Source organism: Citrus sinensis, chromosome 5 (genome assembly GCF_022201045.2).
Source record: "Citrus sinensis cultivar Valencia sweet orange chromosome 5, DVS_A1.0, whole genome shotgun sequence".
Taxonomy (NCBI): Eukaryota; Viridiplantae; Streptophyta; class Magnoliopsida; order Sapindales; family Rutaceae; genus Citrus; species Citrus sinensis.
The window spans coordinates 4,151,382-4,173,765 of NC_068560.1; the positions used below are offsets into that span (position 1 = coordinate 4,151,382).

General features: G+C 41.2%; 3 protein-coding genes across 3 annotated transcripts in view; all 3 read right to left on the reverse strand.

Moving 5' to 3' along the window:
* Positions 1–22,384, reverse strand: part of LOC102625788 (putative inactive cadmium/zinc-transporting ATPase HMA3) — a 104,573-nt gene that overhangs the window by 28,114 nt on the left and 54,075 nt on the right. The gene's annotated exons all lie outside the window — the stretch shown is intronic.
* On the reverse strand, positions 6,337–9,032 carry LOC127902544 (ent-kaurene oxidase, chloroplastic-like). Its single transcript, XM_052441888.1, has 6 exons — positions 8,826–9,032; positions 8,149–8,307; positions 7,894–8,034; positions 7,392–7,808; positions 7,091–7,285; positions 6,337–6,993 (listed from the first exon to the last, which is right to left on the reverse strand). Exons 1-6 carry the CDS (start codon positions 9,015–9,017, stop codon positions 6,676–6,678), a joined length of 1,422 nt encoding a protein of 473 aa, XP_052297848.1. The 5' UTR covers positions 9,018–9,032; the 3' UTR covers positions 6,337–6,675.
* Positions 16,714–18,781, reverse strand: LOC127902177 (uncharacterized). The gene is made up of 3 exons (XM_052440991.1): positions 18,202–18,781; positions 17,053–17,831; positions 16,714–16,947 (listed from the first exon to the last, which is right to left on the reverse strand). Exons 1-3 carry the CDS (start codon positions 18,779–18,781, stop codon positions 16,714–16,716), a joined length of 1,593 nt encoding a protein of 530 aa, XP_052296951.1.

Sequence of the window (22,384 nt, forward strand, 5' to 3'; positions counted from 1 at the left end):
ACCTTAAGAGGAGAATCACCAATAACGGCTCGCCTCATATCTAAAAGGATATAAATATGCCCTTAGAGAACTTCACTTTAAAAGGTCAAATTGGTCTTATTAAGGGGTAAGATCACTCACAAAACACTTAAAATCTCCTACTCTAGAATTTCTCTAAAAACCCATCATCTTCTTCAATCCCTCATTTACTTGATTATCAAAACGTCGTCGCTAGCCCTCGCCACCGTCGCCTCTAACAACTGTTCCTTGTGATTTCAGATTCGTCTCAGTCGTCATCGTCCCCAAAAAACAATTTCTAGACAGCTCGACATCCATCTTCACCAAAAAACTACCTTCTGTAGAGAAGTTCTCATACTATTTTGGGCTAAATCAGATAAAAACAATTCATATGAGAAGAGATTGTAAATAGGATAAAAACTTGTTTCATCCTTATATTTTAAGGTTAGTACTCATTTAATTCCTATATTTTTAAAAATACTTCAAAATATCCCTACCGTTAAATTATTGACATTCCTACTGTTACTTTTTGTTTCTTTTGACTTGCTTTTACAATATTACTCTCTTACAATAATGTTTCTTTTTATGAAATTAATAAAAAGAAAAAAAATTAAATTATCAAGTTAACCCCAAAAATTAAATGAAAACAAAAAGATTATATATTAATTTTTGTGAAAGGTTACATGTCCCCAAAAATATTTATTGTAAAAATAATTAAATAACCTTTTTGGACATTAGTAAATATATATATATATTAACTCCTCAGCAGTGTGTTCCAAAACAAGTAACATATTTTAATTTTATTTCTATTTTATTTTTTGAGATTAAATTGATAATTAATTTTTTTCTTTTTACTAATAATGTTTAAAAAAATATTATAAGAGGGTAATATTGTAAAAATTAATCCAAAAGCAACAAAAAGTAAGAGGAAAGATGCTAATAATTTAACGTCGGGGATGTTTTGAGGTATTTTAAAAAATTTAGGAACTAAACAGGTATTAATCTCAAAATATAGAGACTAAACGAGATTTCACTCTTGTAAATATTAATATATATTTTTCATCTCTTTTAATATATATTTTTCATCTCTTTTCAACTCACAATTATTTTTTTTTTTAAGAAAAAAATGAATCATTGACCATTGATCGGAAATAAATACACCTCAAGATTTGTCCCTTCGATGCTTCGATGCATAACTAAGCCCTAATCATAGAAATAGACAACTAAACTCTCACTATGTCAAAAAATGTAAATACAAATAGACTCCTTTCTTGAGTCAATTTTGCCGATTATAATATCATGTTTATTATGAATTTATGATAACCGGATCATGAATGGGTTTTTAAACTTTTGCCAACAAATGTACTAGCCTTTTCAAATAATGCCTTTATTGATAATTACATAAAACCGAAGGAGCTCAAATGTTATTAGTTAAAAAGATAAAAAAAAAAGTCAGAATAACAGGTGTAACGCCAAAAGAAAAAAAAATCCATAATATTAAATTTTGGAAATTGGGCTTTCATTAGAAATCATGCATAGCCTTATAACCCTTATTGGGAAGGGATATTAAATTATAAATGAGGGTTATTTATAAGGTAATGTTAGAAAATGATTATTTTTTCAAATTCAATAGGGTTTCTTAAGACGCCCTATAAATTTATATTTTTTCCCTTCCATAACCCTAAATCCACGACGTTTCTTCTCCTTCTCTGCTGCTCATTACGCTCTTACCCAAACTCTAGGATTCAAACCTTTGTTTATGAGAGAATCAAAGCAATTGGTAAGTGTACTCTCCTTGTTCTCCACAAGATTTCCAATCACTCTATCTAAGGTTTATATTGGCATGACTTTAGATTGTTATAGATTATAATACATGATTTAGGATGTGTTTAGGCTTTGTTTAGGGTTCTGATTTATTATGAGCCTAGTTAATCAATCCTTGATGCATTAAGCACACAGGATAATTTTGGACAGTGTTAGTACCTCGAATTTAAACCTATATTCTCTGAACGATTTTTCTTAAGAAATTTATATTTCTGGAAACTAAACATGTAGGGCTTCTTGAATAAATTTTGTTTCATCAAATTACTTCGTTTTCAATTTTATATCTATTTTCGAAATAGACACCATTGCACTGGAAAACTACAATTCCAGCAATGCGATCAGATTTACAAATTTATTTGTACTATCAAATGAAATTGAAAAATTCTGAAATTTTATATGGAAGTTATTATATGTGTTTAGTATTCCCAGTTTTAATTTCATAATTTTCTGATTGGTATTTTTATTTTATAAAAATCTAAGAACCTATTCTATTCGGTTAAGGTACTGGGAAACAGTTTCAAATTTGTCAAGTAATAAATAGTTTTGAAAATGTTTTTGGCATCAGATTCCCTTGAAAATTTTACAGAAGGTACCCATGGATGTCCAGAATAGTTGTATAGGATATTACGTCATTCTAAGTTTTGGATTAAGAGTTAAAATTCTGAGAATCAGACCTGTACGGGTATAAATTAGAAAATCAGATTCTTAAAATAAGTTATTAATAGTCATATTTTGTATTTGTTTAAGGTGTTGGAGGTGTTTGAGGCTCTTAGAGGTTTAGAGGTGTGCTAATTCAAATTCTTTTATCGAGATAAGTAACGTCATTCCTAATGTACTGGAATATGTATAACTAATTTCATATTATTATAAGTGTTTTTGTACCACTTAGAAGATTAAATGATTTTCATAACAAAATCAATTTATGAAAATGTTTTCAAATCTAAATTCTTTTAACAAAATATTTTATAAAATGCTTTTCAATATGTAAGTTATTTTATGTCATGACTACCTTTTATAATTTTGTCAATGAAATATTTTGCAAACCTAAATTATTGTTATGGACTTTTATGAATATGATAGATTATGTCGTATATGTCTTAAAGGGGGGAGGGAGTGAGAGGGAGAGGGCCCGTTTCTCTTTGATTCACCACCGGTGGGGGATTCTTAAGGGGGAGTTTTTTTTTTTTTGAATTTGATGTGTTAAGCAAACAGCATTCCCCAAAACATTACCCTTGCCCACCATATGGAGCCACCGTCGGTCAACATTGTTTTGTTTGAATTATTGTACCCATGTATGATTTTCATTATTTATGATTGTATGGGATTCCTAATGTTTTGGCTTATTGTTCATAGTTATTCTCATTCTAATTCTGATCGTATGATATGATATGTCTGTTCTGGACCAGTATTGGGTTTATGTTCTGAGTGTGCACACGATATTCTAATTCTGATTCTGTTCTGGCCGGGTCACCGGGACTATGGGTGACACTATGTTACATGAGCTAACCTTTTGTTTTCTGTGAATGTGATATATGATTTGCTTTCGTAAGTAACTATGCTTTTGATATTTAGGATTTACTATGAATTTATGTTATTTTGTCGTGATATATTGTTTTATAAAATCTATGAATTATGAATTATGTTTTACTAAAAGAAGTCTTGCAATATTTTTTTTTAGATATCGATAGGCCTAGTGTGTTAGGAATGATTTTATTTACCGAGTTGACGGTTCACCCCTCGTCATTACTTTTAACAAATTAAGTTCCATTTGAAAGGTGTGCTTAGCTCTGGAGTTAGAGATTTCATTTTCGTTTGCTATTTGCATAAGAAGAGGAATGGACTCATGTTTCTTTTTAGTTTATTTCTGTTATACATTTATAATTTGGAGCTTAAGACTTTTGTTGTTTTTATGTTTTGGGATAGATTATTTAGTGTTAGACATATGAATTTGTAGATTTATTTGAGTAAGAATTTGAGGTATTTCATTTTAGAATTTATGAGTAAGGATTACGATTTGGAAGTAACCTCCTTTTTTATGTGCTCCGCACCTGTTAGATTTGAGGTGTTACAAGAGATGAACAAACCTTGTCGGGTAATTGACAGTACCACTTATTCAATACACTTCTTTCACTCACTCTCTTCACCCACACACTCTTCTCTCTCTCGCTCTCTCTTCAATCAACAAATAGAACTAAAAAAGTAAAAATCAAAATTAAAATATAAAACAGCAAAAATTAAAAGCAAAAAATCAGATCAGCAAACAGTTTGCTACTTTTACCTGTTTTGTTTTAATTGCTTCGATTTTCATCTCACAAGCGTTCAAATTTTGTGAAGCTGAAAGCTGCAGAATGGGTGGAATTTGCTTCCACTTCTCGTTGAAGCGCTTCCAGGTGGGCTTCTCAAAACGATCCGTTCAATATCTGAATTTCTGATAATAAATTTTTGGTTTTGAGTGATTTTGTAGCTTAGAATTTGTTTATTAATTTATGTTTTGGTCCTTTTTTTTAATATTTCTGTTGCTTGACTTCAAGTATTTATGTGGAGAAGACACATAATGCATGATGTCTATCATGTAATTTTTATAATTATTTTATTTAAATTATATGTGTTGTAATATATATCTTAATTATAGTGTAAAAACAATGATAATGTAAAACTTTTTTTTTATTAATGCTAATAGTAAAACTTTATCACCATGAATTTTTTTATAATTATTTTGTTTAAATTATTTATGTTATGTTTATGTATGTATTAGATAAAAAATTATTTTCTAACTATAAGTATGACTTAAATGTTTAGTAAAAATTATTTTTGAAAATAGTATTACCGAACTCACTATTTTTATCATTTTCAATTGTGTTTACCGAACGCATATTACAACTTTCAATTTTAAAATATACGATACAAAAAATGATATCAAACACATACTTAAATTCGAAATACAATAATTATAAAACATCATTTTCATTCTCATTTTTGTTCTTAGAAAATAAAAATTCAAAAATAATACCGAACATGCCCTTATCTACTCTTAATTGGGACAACTAACTGTACCAATATTTATCTTCAAAACTCAGAAATTAGTGAAATCTTGCTTCTCTTTTCACGGTGGATTTTTTACATTGGATGTAGGCAAGAATATGACCGACCACTATAAATTATAACTATTAATTTACTCCGATACCTCATGTTAAACACAAACAAATATCTCCACTTATCTTTAGAAACACCAATCATGCAGAAAAATACACCTTTAATAAAAAAATGCAGTGCGAATTGAAAATTTTGAACCAACTCTTCCATGTAGATTCATTTTTGCATATAGCAACATTATTATCATTCAATAAGAATAAGAATCACATCCCCATTTACAACACAAAATTACAATATAAAGGGTCAAAACACCTGGCAAGAAATAAAAAGTAATAAGAATAGATCTAGTAAACTACAACTCTTCCAAAAACAAGGAAAACTTCAAACCACTGGCAAAATAGGGACACTCTTTAGACCCAAAAGAGGTGTAGAGTAAATAAGTAATAATAATAATAAACCCATCATACTCATTGGAAAAAGGGGTTAAAAATTAAAGGTATCAGGGTATATTTGTACCAATGTGGCAACATTTTTATTAATAACCACAATAATTTTTTTTATCTCGATCTTAAAATATTAGTAGTGAAGCTTTATGTAACAATTTAAATTTGTTGTTTTCTGAAAAATGAAATAATAGTTAAACTCTCAATCGTTATTTTTAAAATTTTCGTAATCTCTTAAATCTTATTTTATCTGCATTACGTATGAAGTGTAAGGTTGTAATGACAACTACAACAATAATTGGAAAAAGAAAAGTAGATGAAATAACAAATTAATTAACCGCAATAATAATATAGGATTCATAAAAATTAACTTACTGTAAATGAAAGGCTACTCTTTTATGACAATAAGAGTTTTATTTAAACACGAAAATTTCTTTCCAATTAGTTATGGACCAGCATGAGTTTGGTGCTTAATGGAACTCAAATTTCTAATAAATATTTACAAAATACATTATATTTTGATCAATCTTACATATGAAGGAAATTAATTGTTTATCAATCTTACATATGAAGGAAATTAATTGTTGGCTTCTGTACATGGAAAATATTTACAAACAAATTTTGGGACTTGTTTATTGGACCTCAAGGGCCATGGCCCATGGGTGCTATAAGCCTTTTACTATTGTCATAATAATTCACAAGTGTGCAGTGGCTTTAAGATTAATTAATTTTTGCTAAAGCTTGAACAGAGACTTTAAAATTCTTCAATTTTGTGTCAGATTTTGCTTATTAATTTGTTGATCTTCATTCTATGCTAAATACCAATGTTTGAAGGTAGTCCTTTCTATTCATTGAGATATCACTTTGTCATAGGCATTGTATGTGTGTGTATATATATATATTGCAATAATTATTATTGGAAATTTGTGGAGGGTGTACCTAGACTCTTTTATAGCGCAGCCTAGATAATATATTAATATAAATGAAAGGAAGTGATTTATCATTTACCATCTAAAAAATGGGCAGTTCCATATTTTTTTTACGTAGTCGTTCGTGTACTGAATATTCAAAATACAAATAGCAAAGAAAGTTTCCATTCCCTAATTAAGAAGTCAGCATGATTGAGCTGAGATATCATACAGGATATGAGGCTTGTTATAGTTGCTCTTCAGGTTATACATATACTAGAAGAGTAAAAATGTAGTAACTCTCACTGATGTCACACATTATGGAGAAAAAGAGGCTTCAAGTCTCCAGTTTTTGGTAAGTAGTGGAGGAGATGAGGAAAAGTGATGATCGTGTCAGGGTCTTGCCTCTATTAATTCCTAGGCCTAGGCCTTATGATTGCATGGAAAGGATTTAGCTTGTGAGTAGTGAGGCCAACAGTATCAACACTTTCTTCCTCACCCTCTCTCAGATTCCACTTGAATTCCTGCACCAGCCTACCTATTGCTGTGCAAGCTATCAAACTTGCCTGAAGAGAACCTGCGCACACCCTCTTTCCTGCTCCAAAGGCCATTGTCTTGTACAAATCTGCAGGGTCGTTTTGCCCATCAAGAAATCTCTCGGGTTGCCACTCCTCTGGGTTTTCCCACTGCTTCTTGTCCATGTTGCATCCGTATATGTTTATTGCAATCTGTGTATGCAACATAAATTAAAGTTAACATCTAACACTGCAGATACCATTAGTCGGAACCACAAAGATTTCAAAGGAAACTAAGCTAAACAACAACCTCACTTCCAGCAGGAATGAAGTATCCTCCTATTTCGGTATCTTCATGTGCAAATCTTAATGGAACTATTGGAGCTGGACTGTACTTTCTCAGAGTTTCATGGAAAACTCCTCCCAAGTAAGGAACCTGTGCTATGTTTTCCTCCGTAAACTTGTTTGACCCACAAACTGATTGAATCTCCTGAAATAGACGGTCCTGTAGTGTGTGTATATATATAGAAGGAACATCAATATATGCAAAAAATTTTGAACAGGTAGCAAAGATCAAAATTCATGGAGAGACTAGCGATTGATTAATTAACCTGTCGCAGTGGATCCTTTGCGAGCTCATACACGGCCCATTCTGTTGTGACCAAAGTCGTATCTGATGTCTCGATGATAGGCTCCCAGAGCAGCATGCTTATTTGTTGCTCTGTAAGTGATTTTACTTCTGACAACAAGTGATCAACATAACAATTCAGTTCCTGTCCAGAAGCAATTCTGCTTTTGGCCTCGCTGATGAGGGCATCCATTACTGCCTGCCTGCGGGTACACAATCTCTGAATTTTCATTTCCACGCCTTTATTAGGAACCCATCTTAGATAAGGGAAGAAGTCTCTCCAGTCCACCTCAATTGCTCCCTCCATTATGTCAAGCACTAAAATTTTAAATACCTCATCTTTTGACAATGTGGAACCAAGCTCCTTCACATAAATTGATTTCACAACCTTTGCTACAGCCTGAAAATGCAAAATGCTTTAATTATCTATGTATTTAGTCAAAGATAAGAGATGAATTTCCAACAAAAGATCACAGCTAGCTCACCTGTTTCATTGACACTGCAAAAAGTTCAGACTCAAATATTTTCCTGAAATTCACTAGTTGTAGAGGATTGTCCTTGATGTGAGCATGAAATTGGGTTGACATATTTTCCATCATTGTGTCTCTATGGATTCGATGTCGCTTCTGAATAACACACATACAGAGAGTACACATCATTAGTTTCGGCAGTACAATATATCCATACAACATATAAAGGGACACGGTGAAAGCACGAGAAAGTTGGATTAGCAGATTAACAGCATTTCCACCCAAAACATTTGTGAGTAAACATCGTTTAGCCATTTTGTGAAATTCATCGTAGTCACTTGTTGCAACCATACATTTATTAGAGGTGAGCATCTTCAGGGCATTTGATAGCTTCCTTGTTGAAATGGATGGATATCTGGTTACCATGGCCTGGAAGAACAAACAATAAATTAAAACATTTTAATCATTGATTGATTGATTTCTCTTCTATGTGTCCCTGTATTAGTAACCAACTAAAGCCACATGAATATATGAATTAACTAATGACAAGCAAACTGGACATTTTAGTGAATGAGACATCTTGATTGTCGACCTAACGACCTAACTAAAGGGATTCAGTATGCAGCTCACTCAAACTTACACCCGAGCAGTAAAGTTACCACACATTATCCAACAGCTTAAACATGATCTGCACTTTTTATTGTACAGCCCGGGTCCAACAATTAAGTAGATATTATTCATTTTGACCACATAGTCGTCACAGTTTTGTTCTGGGCTTTTTTACTTAAAACGCTTCTACTTGGTTAAGAGAGTCTTATGCCTTATAAACTGGTTCAGTTCAGAAACTGACTCGCTTGCTATTTGTGATGTTACGGCAACAATTCCACCTGGTCACAAAATTGAATCTGTAGTTTGCAGTGTTAAAAGAATAGAACCAGAATGCTTACCTCTTTAGCAACATCAGCCGAATTGAGAACAATCATAGTGGAAGCTCCAGTTTTGATAGAATAAATTGGTCCATACACCTCTGCCCATCTTGTGAAAGTCATGTGTGGTTTCTTCTCTTTCAACTGTAACAAATTTCCTATAAGGGGTAGCCTTCCTGGAACCTCTGCACGAACCCCCCAACAGCAACCCATTGATCATTTAAATTAATCAATCAAGAACAAAGAACTGAAGAGAAGAAACCATATATACATGCCTGGAACAGGTGGAAGATTAACAGCCAATTCCATCCTCTGCCTGGAGATGAACCCTCTAATGAAGAACAAGAAGAAAAACACAGAGAGAGTACCAAGAGCAATGGAGGTGGCAAAGGGTGCTGCTTGAAATTCTTGAAATGCTTGAGTGACGTACTCTTTGGTGACCATTGTTTGGGAGAAATACGTCGACGAGACCAGGCATGGTGAGCAGATATCTGATGGCAGAGTTCTGCGAACCGGTATGTCCCGTAAAAGCCTGGTGCGCGGGGGAGCAGGGGCAGAAATGTCTTGCTCATCCACGAGCACGTCATCCGCGAGGCCAATTTCCTGTAAGAGGCATAAGGCCATTCCGGCTAGAGGTCGAGAGGCGAGGAGACCCGGTCGACGGCAGTTGGCAAGACAGGCTCCCTAGCCCGAGAATCTAGGCACGACAGCCACGCTTTCCCCAGAATCGTGGCGTAACACGCAAGATCCCGCGTTTGCCCATAACGCAGCAGTCAGAGTCCCATACCGTCTCGAAAAAAACGGAAGACTGGGATTCAGGGGAAGCCTATAAAAAGGTAGCCAACGAAGGTAAAAGGGTTAGCATTTTTGAGATTAAAAAAGAAATTCAAAAGAAGAGAAAACCAGAAAAAAGCCATAAGATCTGTGGCGAGCGTTCCCCGAACCTTCATATCTGACTTGAGCGTCGGAGGGTTTGCGCCGGGAAAACAACCGGCGTACTCTGACTTGTTTGTGTGCGCAGGAACCTCTGGAGAAGAAGGCTCACGAGAAGACCTTCTGGTCGTGAAGAAGTTGATCGGGCAGAAATCCTGGTCGTAGAACGAGGAGAACCGGAATCCCGCATCAACATTTTGGCGCCGTCTGTGGGGACCAGAGCAAAAAGCTTCTGTTGATAGCAAGGAGAGGGGTGAAGCAAGTGAAAAGCGATGGAGACAGGAGGAAGTAGTGCACAAGGGGGTGATAGGAGGCTTAACGATTCCGTGACACTGAGGAAGATAGTCAGTGAGGCACGGGAAAAAGTCATGTTCGACCGGATGGAACGGATGGAAAAGCAGATGGAAACCTTGACAACCATCCTGCATGAGCTGCGGAGCGAGCGAGGGGTAACCCAAGAGGGAAGGGTGAGAGGCGGTGGAGCGGCACCAGGTCCCGACAGTGCGGGGAGAAGTCAAACCACCGGGGGATTTGGTGGTGAGAGGGGTAACGTACCTCTGCGGGGAGAATTTCATAGAGAATGAGAGCAGTCCCCGGCAAGACAGACTGGTGACGAGGACGACGGGGTGGTGAATGCAGAGGAAACAGAGTTGAGGCAACACGTGCATGATGTAGAGCAAGAGCGGGATCAAGTTGCAGCACGTGACCCTGGTCGTGCAGTGCAACTGGAGGAGGAAGTGCGCAGACTAGCGCAGATAATTGACGACATGCAAGGAAGGAACAGAGCCCCTGGTTGGAGGATAATGCTGGACGGAGAATCACCGCTCTCAGCAGAGATCATGAGGGCAGTTATTCCGAGAGATTTCTGCCTCCCAGACTTCAGATACTCGGGAAGAACTGATCCGCTGGTGCACATAGAGCGCTTCAACGACATAACCGGGGTACAAGGATTATCTTAATCCCAAAGGTGCAGGGTGTTCCCACTCTCCCTTGAGGGACGTGCACGAGAATGGTACAGGAAACTTCCTCGGGGCAGCATTAAAACCTTCGAGCAGATGTGCCAGGAATTCGCGGAGCAGTTTAGTGGGGCAATGGCACCGGAAGATGACATGATGGAGCTAAAAAGCATGAAACAGGGGGAGCAAGAAAGCCTTCGGGAATTCATCAAGAGGTTTCATCGGGTTGTCCTCGACTTAGGGGCCTTCAACCACCCTCAGGCGTTAAGGGGATTGAAGGAAGGGGTGAAGATAAGAAGGCTGTGGTACAATTTGAGAAGCCCAGCGATTCAAACGTATGCAGCCGCATACGAACAGGCTAAGAGAGACATCGAGATTGAAGAGGAGAAGGCTGCACGGATTAAGACAGACCAGTTAGAAGGGTTAGGGAGGAAAGAGAAGAAAGCATTACCGGGGAATGGGCCGATCAGGGGGAGGGACCACCAGGCCTCCGGTGGTGGAGCAGGAGGTCGGGTAACTGCTTACCAGCCTCATCAGAGGCCACCACAGTATCAGCGCAGCAGGGCGCAACCTCCTCGTTCCCCAGCTAGGGAGCCTTGGAGAAGGCATGAGTCGGCATCTGGTGGTCTTCCCCACGATAGCAGAGCGAGTAGACCAGAAGTACTTCCACCGCCCCCAACTCAGAGCGGGGCAAATAAAGAAAGAGCAGTGCACCTGATCGACCAGAACCCGGACTATGGGCGGTACACTTCCTTGAAGATGTCCCTGGATGAGGTGTACGAGGCCATAAAGGATCGAGGGCTGCTGCACCTCCCTACACCAATAACAAAACTACCCAACAGGAGGGATAGAGGACGTTATTGTAAGTTCCATGGCACTCATGGCCATACCACAGCAGAGTGTAGAGATCTCAAGACCCAGGTCGAAGATTTGGTGAGAAATCGGTACCTGGACGAGTTTATAGATGGGACCTTCCCGATGGTGGCCACAACAGGTGAAGGGGAGCAGAGTGGTAGAAACTTGAGGCGCGAGCAGCCCGTAATAAGAATGATAGCTGGGGGCCCAACATTGGCCGGAGATTCCAACAGATCGAGAAAAAATTATGCTAGGTACGCCATGACCAGTAAAGAGGTACTCTTCAGCACCCCAGCAGCCAAACGAGCAAGAGTCAGGCAAGTGCCGATCATGTGGACGGATGAGGATGAGGAAGGGATTCTATACCCCCACGAGGATGCTTTAGTCATCAAGGCTACTGTCGCTAGCAAGAAGTTTGATCGGATACTGATTGATACGGGGAGCTCAGTTGATGTGTTATTTAAGTCAATCCTGGAAGAGATGGGAATAACCGATCGGAAGTTGGAATACACCAATACCTCCTTGAAGGGGTTCGGAGGAGGGAAGTTGGTCCCTCTGGGCGTGGTCGAGCTGCCTATCACAATTGGGAGCTCCTCGACAGAAAGAACAATGATACTGGACTTTGTCGTAGTGGATGAAGAAAGTCCTTACCAGATGATCCTAGGTCGGCCATTTTTAAGGATGAGCAAAGCGGTGTTGTCCAACCATTATCTGGCTCTGAAGTACCGGGTGAATGGGGTAGTAGGAGTGGTACGAGGAGACCAGAGGATCGCAAGAAGCTGCTACTCCTCGGCAGCAAGGGAAGCACTGCAGATAACATCCCTCGATACCCGAGTGGAAAACAAGAAGGGCAGACAAGAACCTGTAGAGGATCTGGAAACAGTAAGCCTGGGACCAGAGAACCCGGGAAAGACGATCAGAATCGGGTCGAGACTTAAGGGAGAGCAAAAGCAGGAGTTGGTGAAATGCTTACAGGCTCATGCTGATGTATTTGCTTGGACACATGAAGACATGCCAGGGATTGACCCTGAGGTAGCATGTCATAAGCTGGCAATAAAGAAAGGTGCCCGAGCAGTAAGGCAGAAGAGGAGGTGCTTCAACCAGGAGAGGTATGAGGCTATAAATGGCGAGGTGGAGAAGCTCTTGAGAGCAGGGTTCATTCGGGAAGTCAGTTACCCTGAGTGGATATCGAATGTGGTGTTGGTAAAGAAGGCAAACGGCAAGTGGAGGATGTGTGTGGATTTCACAGACCTCAATAAGGCGTGCCCAAAAGACAGCTTCCCTTTACCAAAGATCGATCAGCTAGTAGATTCAACGGCTGGACATGGTCTGCTTAGCTTCATGGACGCGTTCTCGGGATACAACCAGATCCCCATGTACGAGCAGGATGAGGAGAGCACGGCTTTCATCACTAACCAAGGTTTGTTCTGTTACAGGGTAATGCCGTTCGGTCTCAAAAATGCTGGGGCCACCTATCAGAGGCTGGTGAACAAAGTCTTTAAGCCGTTGATTGGGAAAACCATGGAGGTGTACGTGGATGACATGATCACCAAGTCCAAAATTCCGAAGGAACATGTCAGACACCTCGAGGAGACATTCGAGCTTCTGAGGAAGTATAAGATGAAGCTCAACCCGGAGAAGTGTGCTTTTGGGGTCGAGTCAGGGAAATTCCTTGGATTCATGGTGAGCCATAGGGGGATTGAAGCAAATCCCGAGAAAATCCAGGCGATTGTGCAAATGACGTCTCCTCGTAACCTGAAGGAGATGCAGAGCCTCACGGGGAGGTTGGCGGCGTTGAGCAGATTCATATCCAAGGCTACAGATAAGTGTCAGCCATTCTTTCAAGTGATAAGGAGGGGAAAGAAAACAGAATGGACCCCAGAATGCGAGGAAGCCCTCCGGAACTTGAAGCAATACTTGCAACAAGCTCCGCTGCTGTCCACACCAAAGGATGGGGACAAGTTATATCTGTATTTGACGATATCGGATCGGGCCGCCAGTTCTGTTCTGGTGAGAGAGGAAGAAGGAGTTCAGTATCCGATATACTACACCAGCAAGGCCCTGCTCGACGCTGAGACCAGATACCCGCCGTTGGAGAAATGGGCACTTGCCCTTGTGGTTGCTGCTCGGAAGTTGAGGCCATATTTTCAAGCATTCCCGGTCTCGGTAATAACAAACTAGCCATTACGTCAGACTCTGCACAAGCCAGATGCCTCTGGTCGGCTCGTCAGGTGGGCTGTAGAGCTGAGCGAGTTCGACATAGACTATAAACCCCGCGCAGCGATAAAAGCCCAGGCAATGGCCGATTTCATAGCTGAATTCACAGAGCCCGAAGTATGCTTAGGTCAACAAGATGCGGTTATAGGCAATGACGAAACTCAAGTATGGCAGGTGTCTGTGGATGGGTCATCAGGGGAGCGGGGTTCAGGAGCAAGGATTGTCTTGGAAGGCCCAGAGGGGGAGGAGATCTCTTATGCTGTGAAGTTGGAATTTGCAGCCACGAATAACCAGGCAGAGTATGAAGCCTTGATAGCAGGTCTAGAATTGGCTAAGGCCGTGAAAGCAGACAGAGTTAAGATTAGAACTGATTCCCAGCTGGTTGCGAATCATGTCAGTGAAAGATTCCAACCAAGAGAAGAGAAGATGGAGCAGTACCTGAAGATAGTCAGGCAGATGATGGGGAAGTTCGAAACAGTGGAGGTGATACAAATCCCCAGGGAGCAGAATAGTCGAGCAGACATTTTGGCTAGGATGGCAGCAGTAGCCGACCCAAAAATGCCAAAGTCGGTCCCTCTGGAGGTGAAGTCCAGCCCAAGTATCGATCAGAATTTGGGGGTGTTGCGGATAGAACAAAAACGCTCGTGGAGGGACCCGATAGTTTCATACTTTAGAGACGGGGTATTACCACCAGATAAGCTGCAAGCTCGCAAGATTAGAGCCCAGGCCTCGAGATACACGATGATTGATGGGGTACTATATCGGCGAGGATATACACTACCGTTCCTTCGGTGTCTGGATGAGGACGACGCGGATTACGTACTGAGAGAAGTACATGAAGGAATTTGCGGAAATCATTCTGGCGGGAAATCCCTGGCCCACAAGGTTCTAAGGCAGGGATATTTCTGGCCGACAATGCACCAGGATGCGCAAGAGAAGACCAGGAGTTGTGTAAGCTGCCAGAGTTTTGCAAATTTCTCTAACCAACCACCAGAGAAGCTCACCTCCATGACCTCCCCCTGGCCATTTGCTCAATGGGGAATTGATCTGATCGGCCCATTGCCAAAGGCACGAGGAGCAGCAACACATGCAATAGTTGCTATAGATTACTTCACGAAGTGGATAGAGGTAGAAGCCCTTAGCAGGATCACAGAGAAGAAAACAACAGACTTCGTGTGGAGAAACCTGGTCTGTCGATACGGGATCCCTTATGCCTTGGTAACGGATAATGGCAGGCAGTTCGATAATCGCAGCTTCAGGGAGTTCTGCCAGAACCTCGGGATAGAGCTGAAGTATTGCTCGCCTGCTCACCCTCAATCGAATGGACAAGTAGAAGCAGCCAACAAGACCATCAAGAGGCTTTTGAAAACCAGGCTTGGAGCAAAAAAGGGTACGTGGGTTGACGAGCTGTCAGGTGTGCTATGGGCATACAGAACAACCCACAAAATCGCAACTGGGGAGACACCGTTCGCTTTGGCTTTCGGACATGAAGCGGTCGTGCCGGCTGAGATAGGGACGCCCACACACCGGACAGGTCATTTCAATGAGCAGGAGAACGATGAGCAGATATGTTTGAACCTTGATCTGCTAACGGAAAGGAGGGAGCAAGCGGCCGAGCGATCAGTCATTTATCAACAGAGGGTTGCTCGGTATTATAACTAGAAGGTGAACATACGGCAATTCAGGGTCGGAGACTGGGTACTGAGAAGAGTTAATCAGAGCACCAAAGATTCGACTCAAGGAGTGCTGGGACCGAATTGGGAAGGGCCATATAGAGTCAAGCAGATAGCGGGACCCGGAGCTTACAAGCTGGTTCGCACGGACGGCCACGAGGTGAAACGCCCATGGAACGCAGCACACCTCCGAAAATACTTCCAGTGAGACTTGTTGACATTTGAAAGCTATTTTTGCTTATGTTCATTATCGTTTATCTTTCACGTTTTATGTCCAAACAATTTCATGTAAGCCGAATCCTGCCATTAATAGAACGTCGAGGAATTTCTTTTGATTGAAACCGAGGAAATTATCCAAGGCATGCAAAGGCTCACCAAGTCTCAAAGCCTGTCTTATGGCGAGACAGAAGCCAAGCATGCCAGGATCTGCTCGGCCACGAGAAGGCTAACAGAATCCCAAGCTTTGAAGAAATTATCCAGGGCATGCAAAGGCTCACCAAGTCTCAAAGCCTGTCTTATGGCGAGACAGAAGCCAAGCATGCCAGGATCTGCTCGGCCACGAGAAGGCTAGCAGAATCCCAAGCTTTGAAGAAATTATCCAAGGCATGCAAAGGCTCACCAAGTCTCAAAGCCTGTCTTATGGCGAGACAGAAGCCAAGCATGCCAGGATCTGCTCGGCCACGAGAAGGCTAGCAGAATCCCAAGCTTTGAAGAAATTATCCAAGGCATGCAAAGGCTCACCAAGTCTCAAAGCCTGTCTTATGGCGAGACAGAAGCCAAGCATGCCAGGATCTGCTCGGCCACGAGAAGGCTAGCAGAATCCCAAGCTTTGAAGAAATTATCCAAGGCATGCAAAGGCTCACCAAGTCTCAAAGCCTGCCTTGTGGCGAGACAGAAGCCAAGCATGCCAGGATCTGCTCGGCCACGAGAAGGCGAGCAGAATCCCAATCCTCGAAGAATCCAAGGCATGCAAAGGCTCGACAAAGTCTCAAAGCCTGTTTTAGGGCGAGGCAGAAGCCAAGCGTGCCAAGATCTGCTCGACCGCGCGAAGGCGAGCCGAATCCCAGGCATTGAAGAATCCCCAAAGGCATGTGGCAAAACCATGAGCCAAGCCAGAACCTGCTCGTCCAGACAAAGACAAGCAGATTCTTAACCGAAAATTAATTCACACTTACAACACAAGAAAGTAATCAAAAACCATTTTTATTAATTTGTTAATAACTAACAGAGGGGATAATCTTCATGAACATTGTTCATTATAATACAAGAGATATATCAAGAAGATGGTGGATCAGTAAGCCCGGCAGCATCGGTTGGCTGGACCTCCACAGGTGCAGGAGGGGTATCACCAGTTGCGTCCGGGGGGGTGCTCGCCTCGCCAACATCAGCAGGGACTGCACGAGGAGGAGAGTCTTCCTCCTCGACCACGATCGGCTCTACCCCATCGGCATCTTCCTTGGCCGCCTCCTCGTCCATATGTTGAGCAACACCAGCTGCAAGGTCGTCCATCTTCAGATCAGGGTGTTGCTTCCCAAGGACGGCCATGATGCAACAATAGGAATGCCGAAGTCCCTGGTCGTACTGGTGGTCAGGCTCCCTCTCCAAGTTCTCGACCTGAGCTCGGTGGGAGTCGCGGAGAGATTCGAGCTGAGCCTCATACATAGCCTTCTGCCTTTGCAGATCCTCCTTGACCTTGGTAAGCTCCTCCTCGAGGGAAATGGCTTTTGCTTGAGCAAGTGATTCTTGCTCTATCAGCTTCAGATTCTCGAGATTCAGCTCCCCTGCTTTCTTCTCGGCAACGTCAGCTCTGGTCGTCGCCGATTGAATATCCTCCTTCATCTTCCGGTCGTAGCGGCCAACCTTAGCCTTGTAATAGGTGGTCATGCAGCTGAGGTGGAAAGCGCTATGCTGCATGGCCCCCACCAGCTCACCCAAGGTGCGGCCATCAAAGTCCTCCAGGTCCTTCTTGCTCACGAGTTTAGTTAACTCATTGAGGTAAGGGATCAGGTGTTCTGCTCGGCTGTCAGGTAAGCGAGATCGAGGCCCGATAGGAGGAGAAGAGGAAGCATGATCTGTGGCTGCTCTACTAGCTTCCCCGACTTTTACAGGAGCAGGAGGTAAAATCTTCAAGGGTGGGACCTGCTGCACGATGTTGGCCCGCTTTGCAGTAGGGGCATCCTTACTCTGGTCCCTCTTCGTGGTTGGAGGTCGGGAACGTTTTTGGGTCAGAGCCCCAATCACAGCGTCCTCCATCCTATGGCCAGGAAGTATCAAGCGAGACTCGAGCAAGTTGTATGTAGTTAACAGTTCTCGGCTTGAGCAGGAATTGGCTAGTACAGCCTCGACCCGTTTGAGCTGTTCAGGTTCAAGCGGGAAGTGGACACCCCAAGAAACTACAACACAAACAGACACTTGGTTAGAGACAAGCCAAAAAAAAAAAAAAAGAGAAAAGCAAGAACAATTATGGATGCAAGACATCTAGAGCGAGCAGGCAACCTGGGACCGTGAAACGGGGTGGGACGCGACAATCCTTCCCGTCTATTTGTGCAACTTGACCCCAAGGACCCCCAGCAAAAAAGAATTTCCTCTTCCAAGTCCCACCACCACCGGTCGGAAGATCGGTTATGGGTTTCCGGCTCTTGGTGCTAGATTGGAAGTAGTACCAGCCGGCATCTTTAGGGCTGCTCTTTAGCTGGTACAGGTGCTTCACCTCATCAACCGTGGGCTCGCTTTGGCAACATCTGTCCCACAAGATGAACAGACCAGAGAGCACTCTCCACCCATTGGGATTCAGCTGACCAGGAGCTAGATTTAGCCCGTTAAGTATCCGGGCAAAGTAGGGTTGCAAGGGACACCTCAGCCCGTACTTAAAGCTCTCTAGAAACAGGGTAACGTATCCCCTGGGAGGCCGGCTGGGAGCATCCTTCTTTCCTGGGACCTTGAGAGGTATCTCACCAGGAATGCTATACCTAAGCCGGAGGTCATTGAGCTCGTCAAACAAGGTCGTGCACGTCATGTAATTAATGGCATAATCGCGCGACAAGGCTTTGCCTCCTACTGTACCCCGTTCTTCTGGTCGTGATGTTCCAGATGGAGACACCTCACCAGAGTCACCTTCCCCATTCTCACTTAAGGTGTCCTCAGAGCCAGAAGGTCCCTCCTCGCCATTGCTTTCGCTCGTGGAGGTTGTTTGGGGGGACATCCTCCTAGCACTAGTCCCGACACTAAACCTGACGGGTTCTAAGGGGATCCCGGGGTCAAAAGCAGGATCAGTGAGCGGACCGGGCAGGAAACTTAGTTCGTCGTCATCAATCTCAACGACTTTCTCTTTACCCTTCGACATTCCCTAAGCTCTAACCACAACACCACCAACTACTACCCAAACAGAAGAGAAGAGAAATTATCTACAACTATCCGAGACCAAGGAGATAGAAGAAATACCTGAAGTAATGGTTCAGTCGGTGAAAGTCAGAGATAGAGGCCTTTTATGCCGGAACTTCTTTGCCGGAGAGACAGAGACAGAGACGGAGTGAATGATGAATATGCCGTTCGAGAGGATTGGTTTTCCTAATGAGGACGGACTCTTGGGTTGCCAGCATTTAACGGCGCCGAATCCCGAGGGTCTCATAACCGTCGGTTTGAAATTCAAATGGAGGGGGGGATTTCTGCCACGTCACCTCGTCCGCAATTAAATGCGACATGACTCTTGGCAGCCTTTTCCAATCCCACACGAGCGAGTACTAACGAGTTTCTACTGCTGGTCCACTACATTACCCAATACCAGAAACTGGGGGACCGGTGTTTGGGAGAAATACGTCGACGAGACCAGGCATGGTGAGCAGATATCTGATGGCAGAGTTCTGCGAACCGGTATGTCCCGTAAAAGCCTGGTGCGCGGGGGAGCAGGAGCAGAAATGTCCTGCTCATCCACGAGCACGTCATCCGCGAGGCCAATTTCTTGTAAGAGGCATAAGGCCATTTCGGCTAGAGGTCGAGAGGCGAGGAGACCCGGTCGACGGCAGTTGGCAAGACAGGCTCCCCAGCCCGAGAATCTAGGCACGACAGCCACGCTTTCCCCAGAACCGTGGCGTAACACGCAAGATCTCACAGAACCACGACAGCCACGCTTTCCCCAGAACCGTGGCGTAACACGCAAGATCTCACAGAACCACGACAGCCACGCTTTCCCCAGAACCGTGGCGTAACACACAAGATCTCACAGAACCACGACAGCCACGCTTTCCCCAGAACCGTGGCGTAACACGCAAGATCCTGCGTTTGCCCATAACGCAGCAGTCAGAGTCCCATACCGTCTCGAAAAAAATGGAAGACTGGGATTCAGGGGAAGCCTATAAAAAGGTAGCCAACGAAGGTAAAAGGATTAGCATTTTTGAGATTAAAAAAGAAATTCAAAAGAAGAGAAAACCAGGAAAAAGCCATAAGATCTGTGGCGAGCGTTCTCCGAACCTTCATATCTGACTTGAGCGTCGGAGGGTTTGCGCCGGGAAAACAACCGGCGTACTCTGACTTGTCTGTGTGCGCAGGAACCTCTGGAGAAGAAGCCTCACGAGAAGACCTTCTGGTCGTGAAGAAGTTGATCGGGCAGAAATCCTGATCGTAGAACGAGGAGAACCGGAATCCCGCATCAACAACCATTGTTGTTTTTTTTTTTTTAATACTCAAGTATTGTGAAAAAGGTCTAAGATTCTGTAGATAGAGATGTTCAAGGTATCACTTGAGGATTTGTAATCATATACACACATGGATTGTTTAATTGGAATGTTATATTTTCAAGAAACATATTGCTAAAGTACATGTAGAATTGATCCGTCATGTGACGAAGACAGATGATCAAATTATAGCCTGTCTCTGAGTATAAATTGGCCATGTTGGTGCTTTCTGTTTCTGATAAGTGCTTTGCAGGAAGGATTCCCTTTTGGCGTTTACCGATTTGGAAGGGGCCAAACAATTATGTTAGTGTTGTGGATAGTGCCAAAATGGGGCATGGGATAATGCAAAGGAATCAAGATAGCTCAGATACTGTCATTAGATAAGAAGATAAATAAATATATGCTCAAATTCAAACAACTATTACAATAATAATAATAAAAAAAATCATCACTGCCGTGCATCTGCGGTTGTAGGTCAGTGTTTTTCATGCCTTCAAGAGTCGATAGTACGATACTTACAGTTTCATTCTCTTTAAATAATGATAGAATTTTTTTTTTCTTGTACCTTAGTGAGAGTAGATTTCTGAACAAAGCACAATAGACATTTTGGATTAAACTAAAATAAATGTCTAAATTTAGAGTCCTAGTATATTACGGATCAATTTTTATTGCTTAATGAAACTCAAAATTTTGAAGAAATATTTGCAAAAATACATTGTATTTTGGGATTTTTGATCAACTTTACATCTTAAAGGAAATTAATTGTTTGTTTCTATAAATGGAATCTCCACGACGCGAGAGAAATATTGGACTTGTCTATTGGACCTTAAAGTGACCTATGGGTGAAATGAGTCTTTTACTATTGTCGGCAATACAAATAAGTAACAATGTTGAAGTAATTAAATATATATATATTTCTTTAAGATAAATTAATTTTTATAATTCATTGGACTTCCCATGCTAAATGCCAATAATCCAAAGGTGTTTATTATATTTATCTATTGAGATATCAATTTATCATGGGTAATTGGGTATCGGGGAAAAAAATTATCATAAGCATTGTAACTTTTTATAGAAATATTATATTTTAATTTACTTATATTCTTATTGGAATTCCGTGGAGAGCGTGGATTGATTCTTTTATAATGCAGCCTAGATAATATTAAAAAATAATTTAAAAAGTGATTAACCGTTTACCATCCAAATAAAAATATTGGGTAGTTTTTACGTGTAGTGTACTAGTCGTATATTGAATATTCAAAATATGAACATTGAAGAAATTAAGAAGTTTCCATTATCCCATTAAGAAGTTGTAAGCGTGATTGGGCTGCACTCTAAAATTATAGCCATAATTTCATTTTCATATTGCAAGACGATCATTTTCTCTTTTGACTTTGGCAAAGATATTGCGCCGCTGTGGAATATGCTCTAGTGTGTATATCTCACTAAGTTTTTCTGCTGTTACTTTTTATATTGAACGGATAAGGCCCTATAATTGCAGTCACTCAACCACACAGCATGTGTTGTTGGAATGTAATGCTTTGAGCATGACAAGATTGACTGCATTTTGGATTTGATGTCTTGAAGGGGTGCGTTTATGGTAGATATCAAAGGTCCAAAATGATGCCCAAACATTTGATTCTTTTTAGAGCATGTAAAGAAGAGATAATAATTGGGGTTTGTTTATGTGCTTCTTCCTCTTTGCACCTCTGAGCCTTTGAGGCTGTTGCATTGTTTTTTTTTTCAAAAAAAGATTATGCAATTACAAGAAATCCATTGCTTGGATATTTTCAAATATTGTAAAATGGATACAAAAACCCTTTTGATTACAGAGGGCTATTCGAATTTTAAAACTAGGGTATTGTAACTTCAAAACTCTTTATGGATATGATGAGAAATAGAGTTGTTAAGAATTATTTACTTTTATTTTTAGCACCAAACACTTAATAAGATTTATTTTCGGTCATTTAGATATTTTTCGAAATCTAAATTTCTACTTTAAAAATCACTTATTTTAAGTATCAAGTTATATATAAATATAAAAAGGTTAAAACATCTACTAAATCTACTAATTGTAAACAAATCAAATTAAGTGTTAAATGATAAATACAAACAAGTCCTTAATAATGATTCTATTTTGTAAGATCAACCATTACAAACGGCTTCTTAAAAGCATCAACAACTCTCTCAAGTACAAAATTTCTTTTAGTGGCTATAGCTAGTAATGTCTCTTTCTCATCATTACAATTGCATGTTAATCATTGTTAAATCTTGTT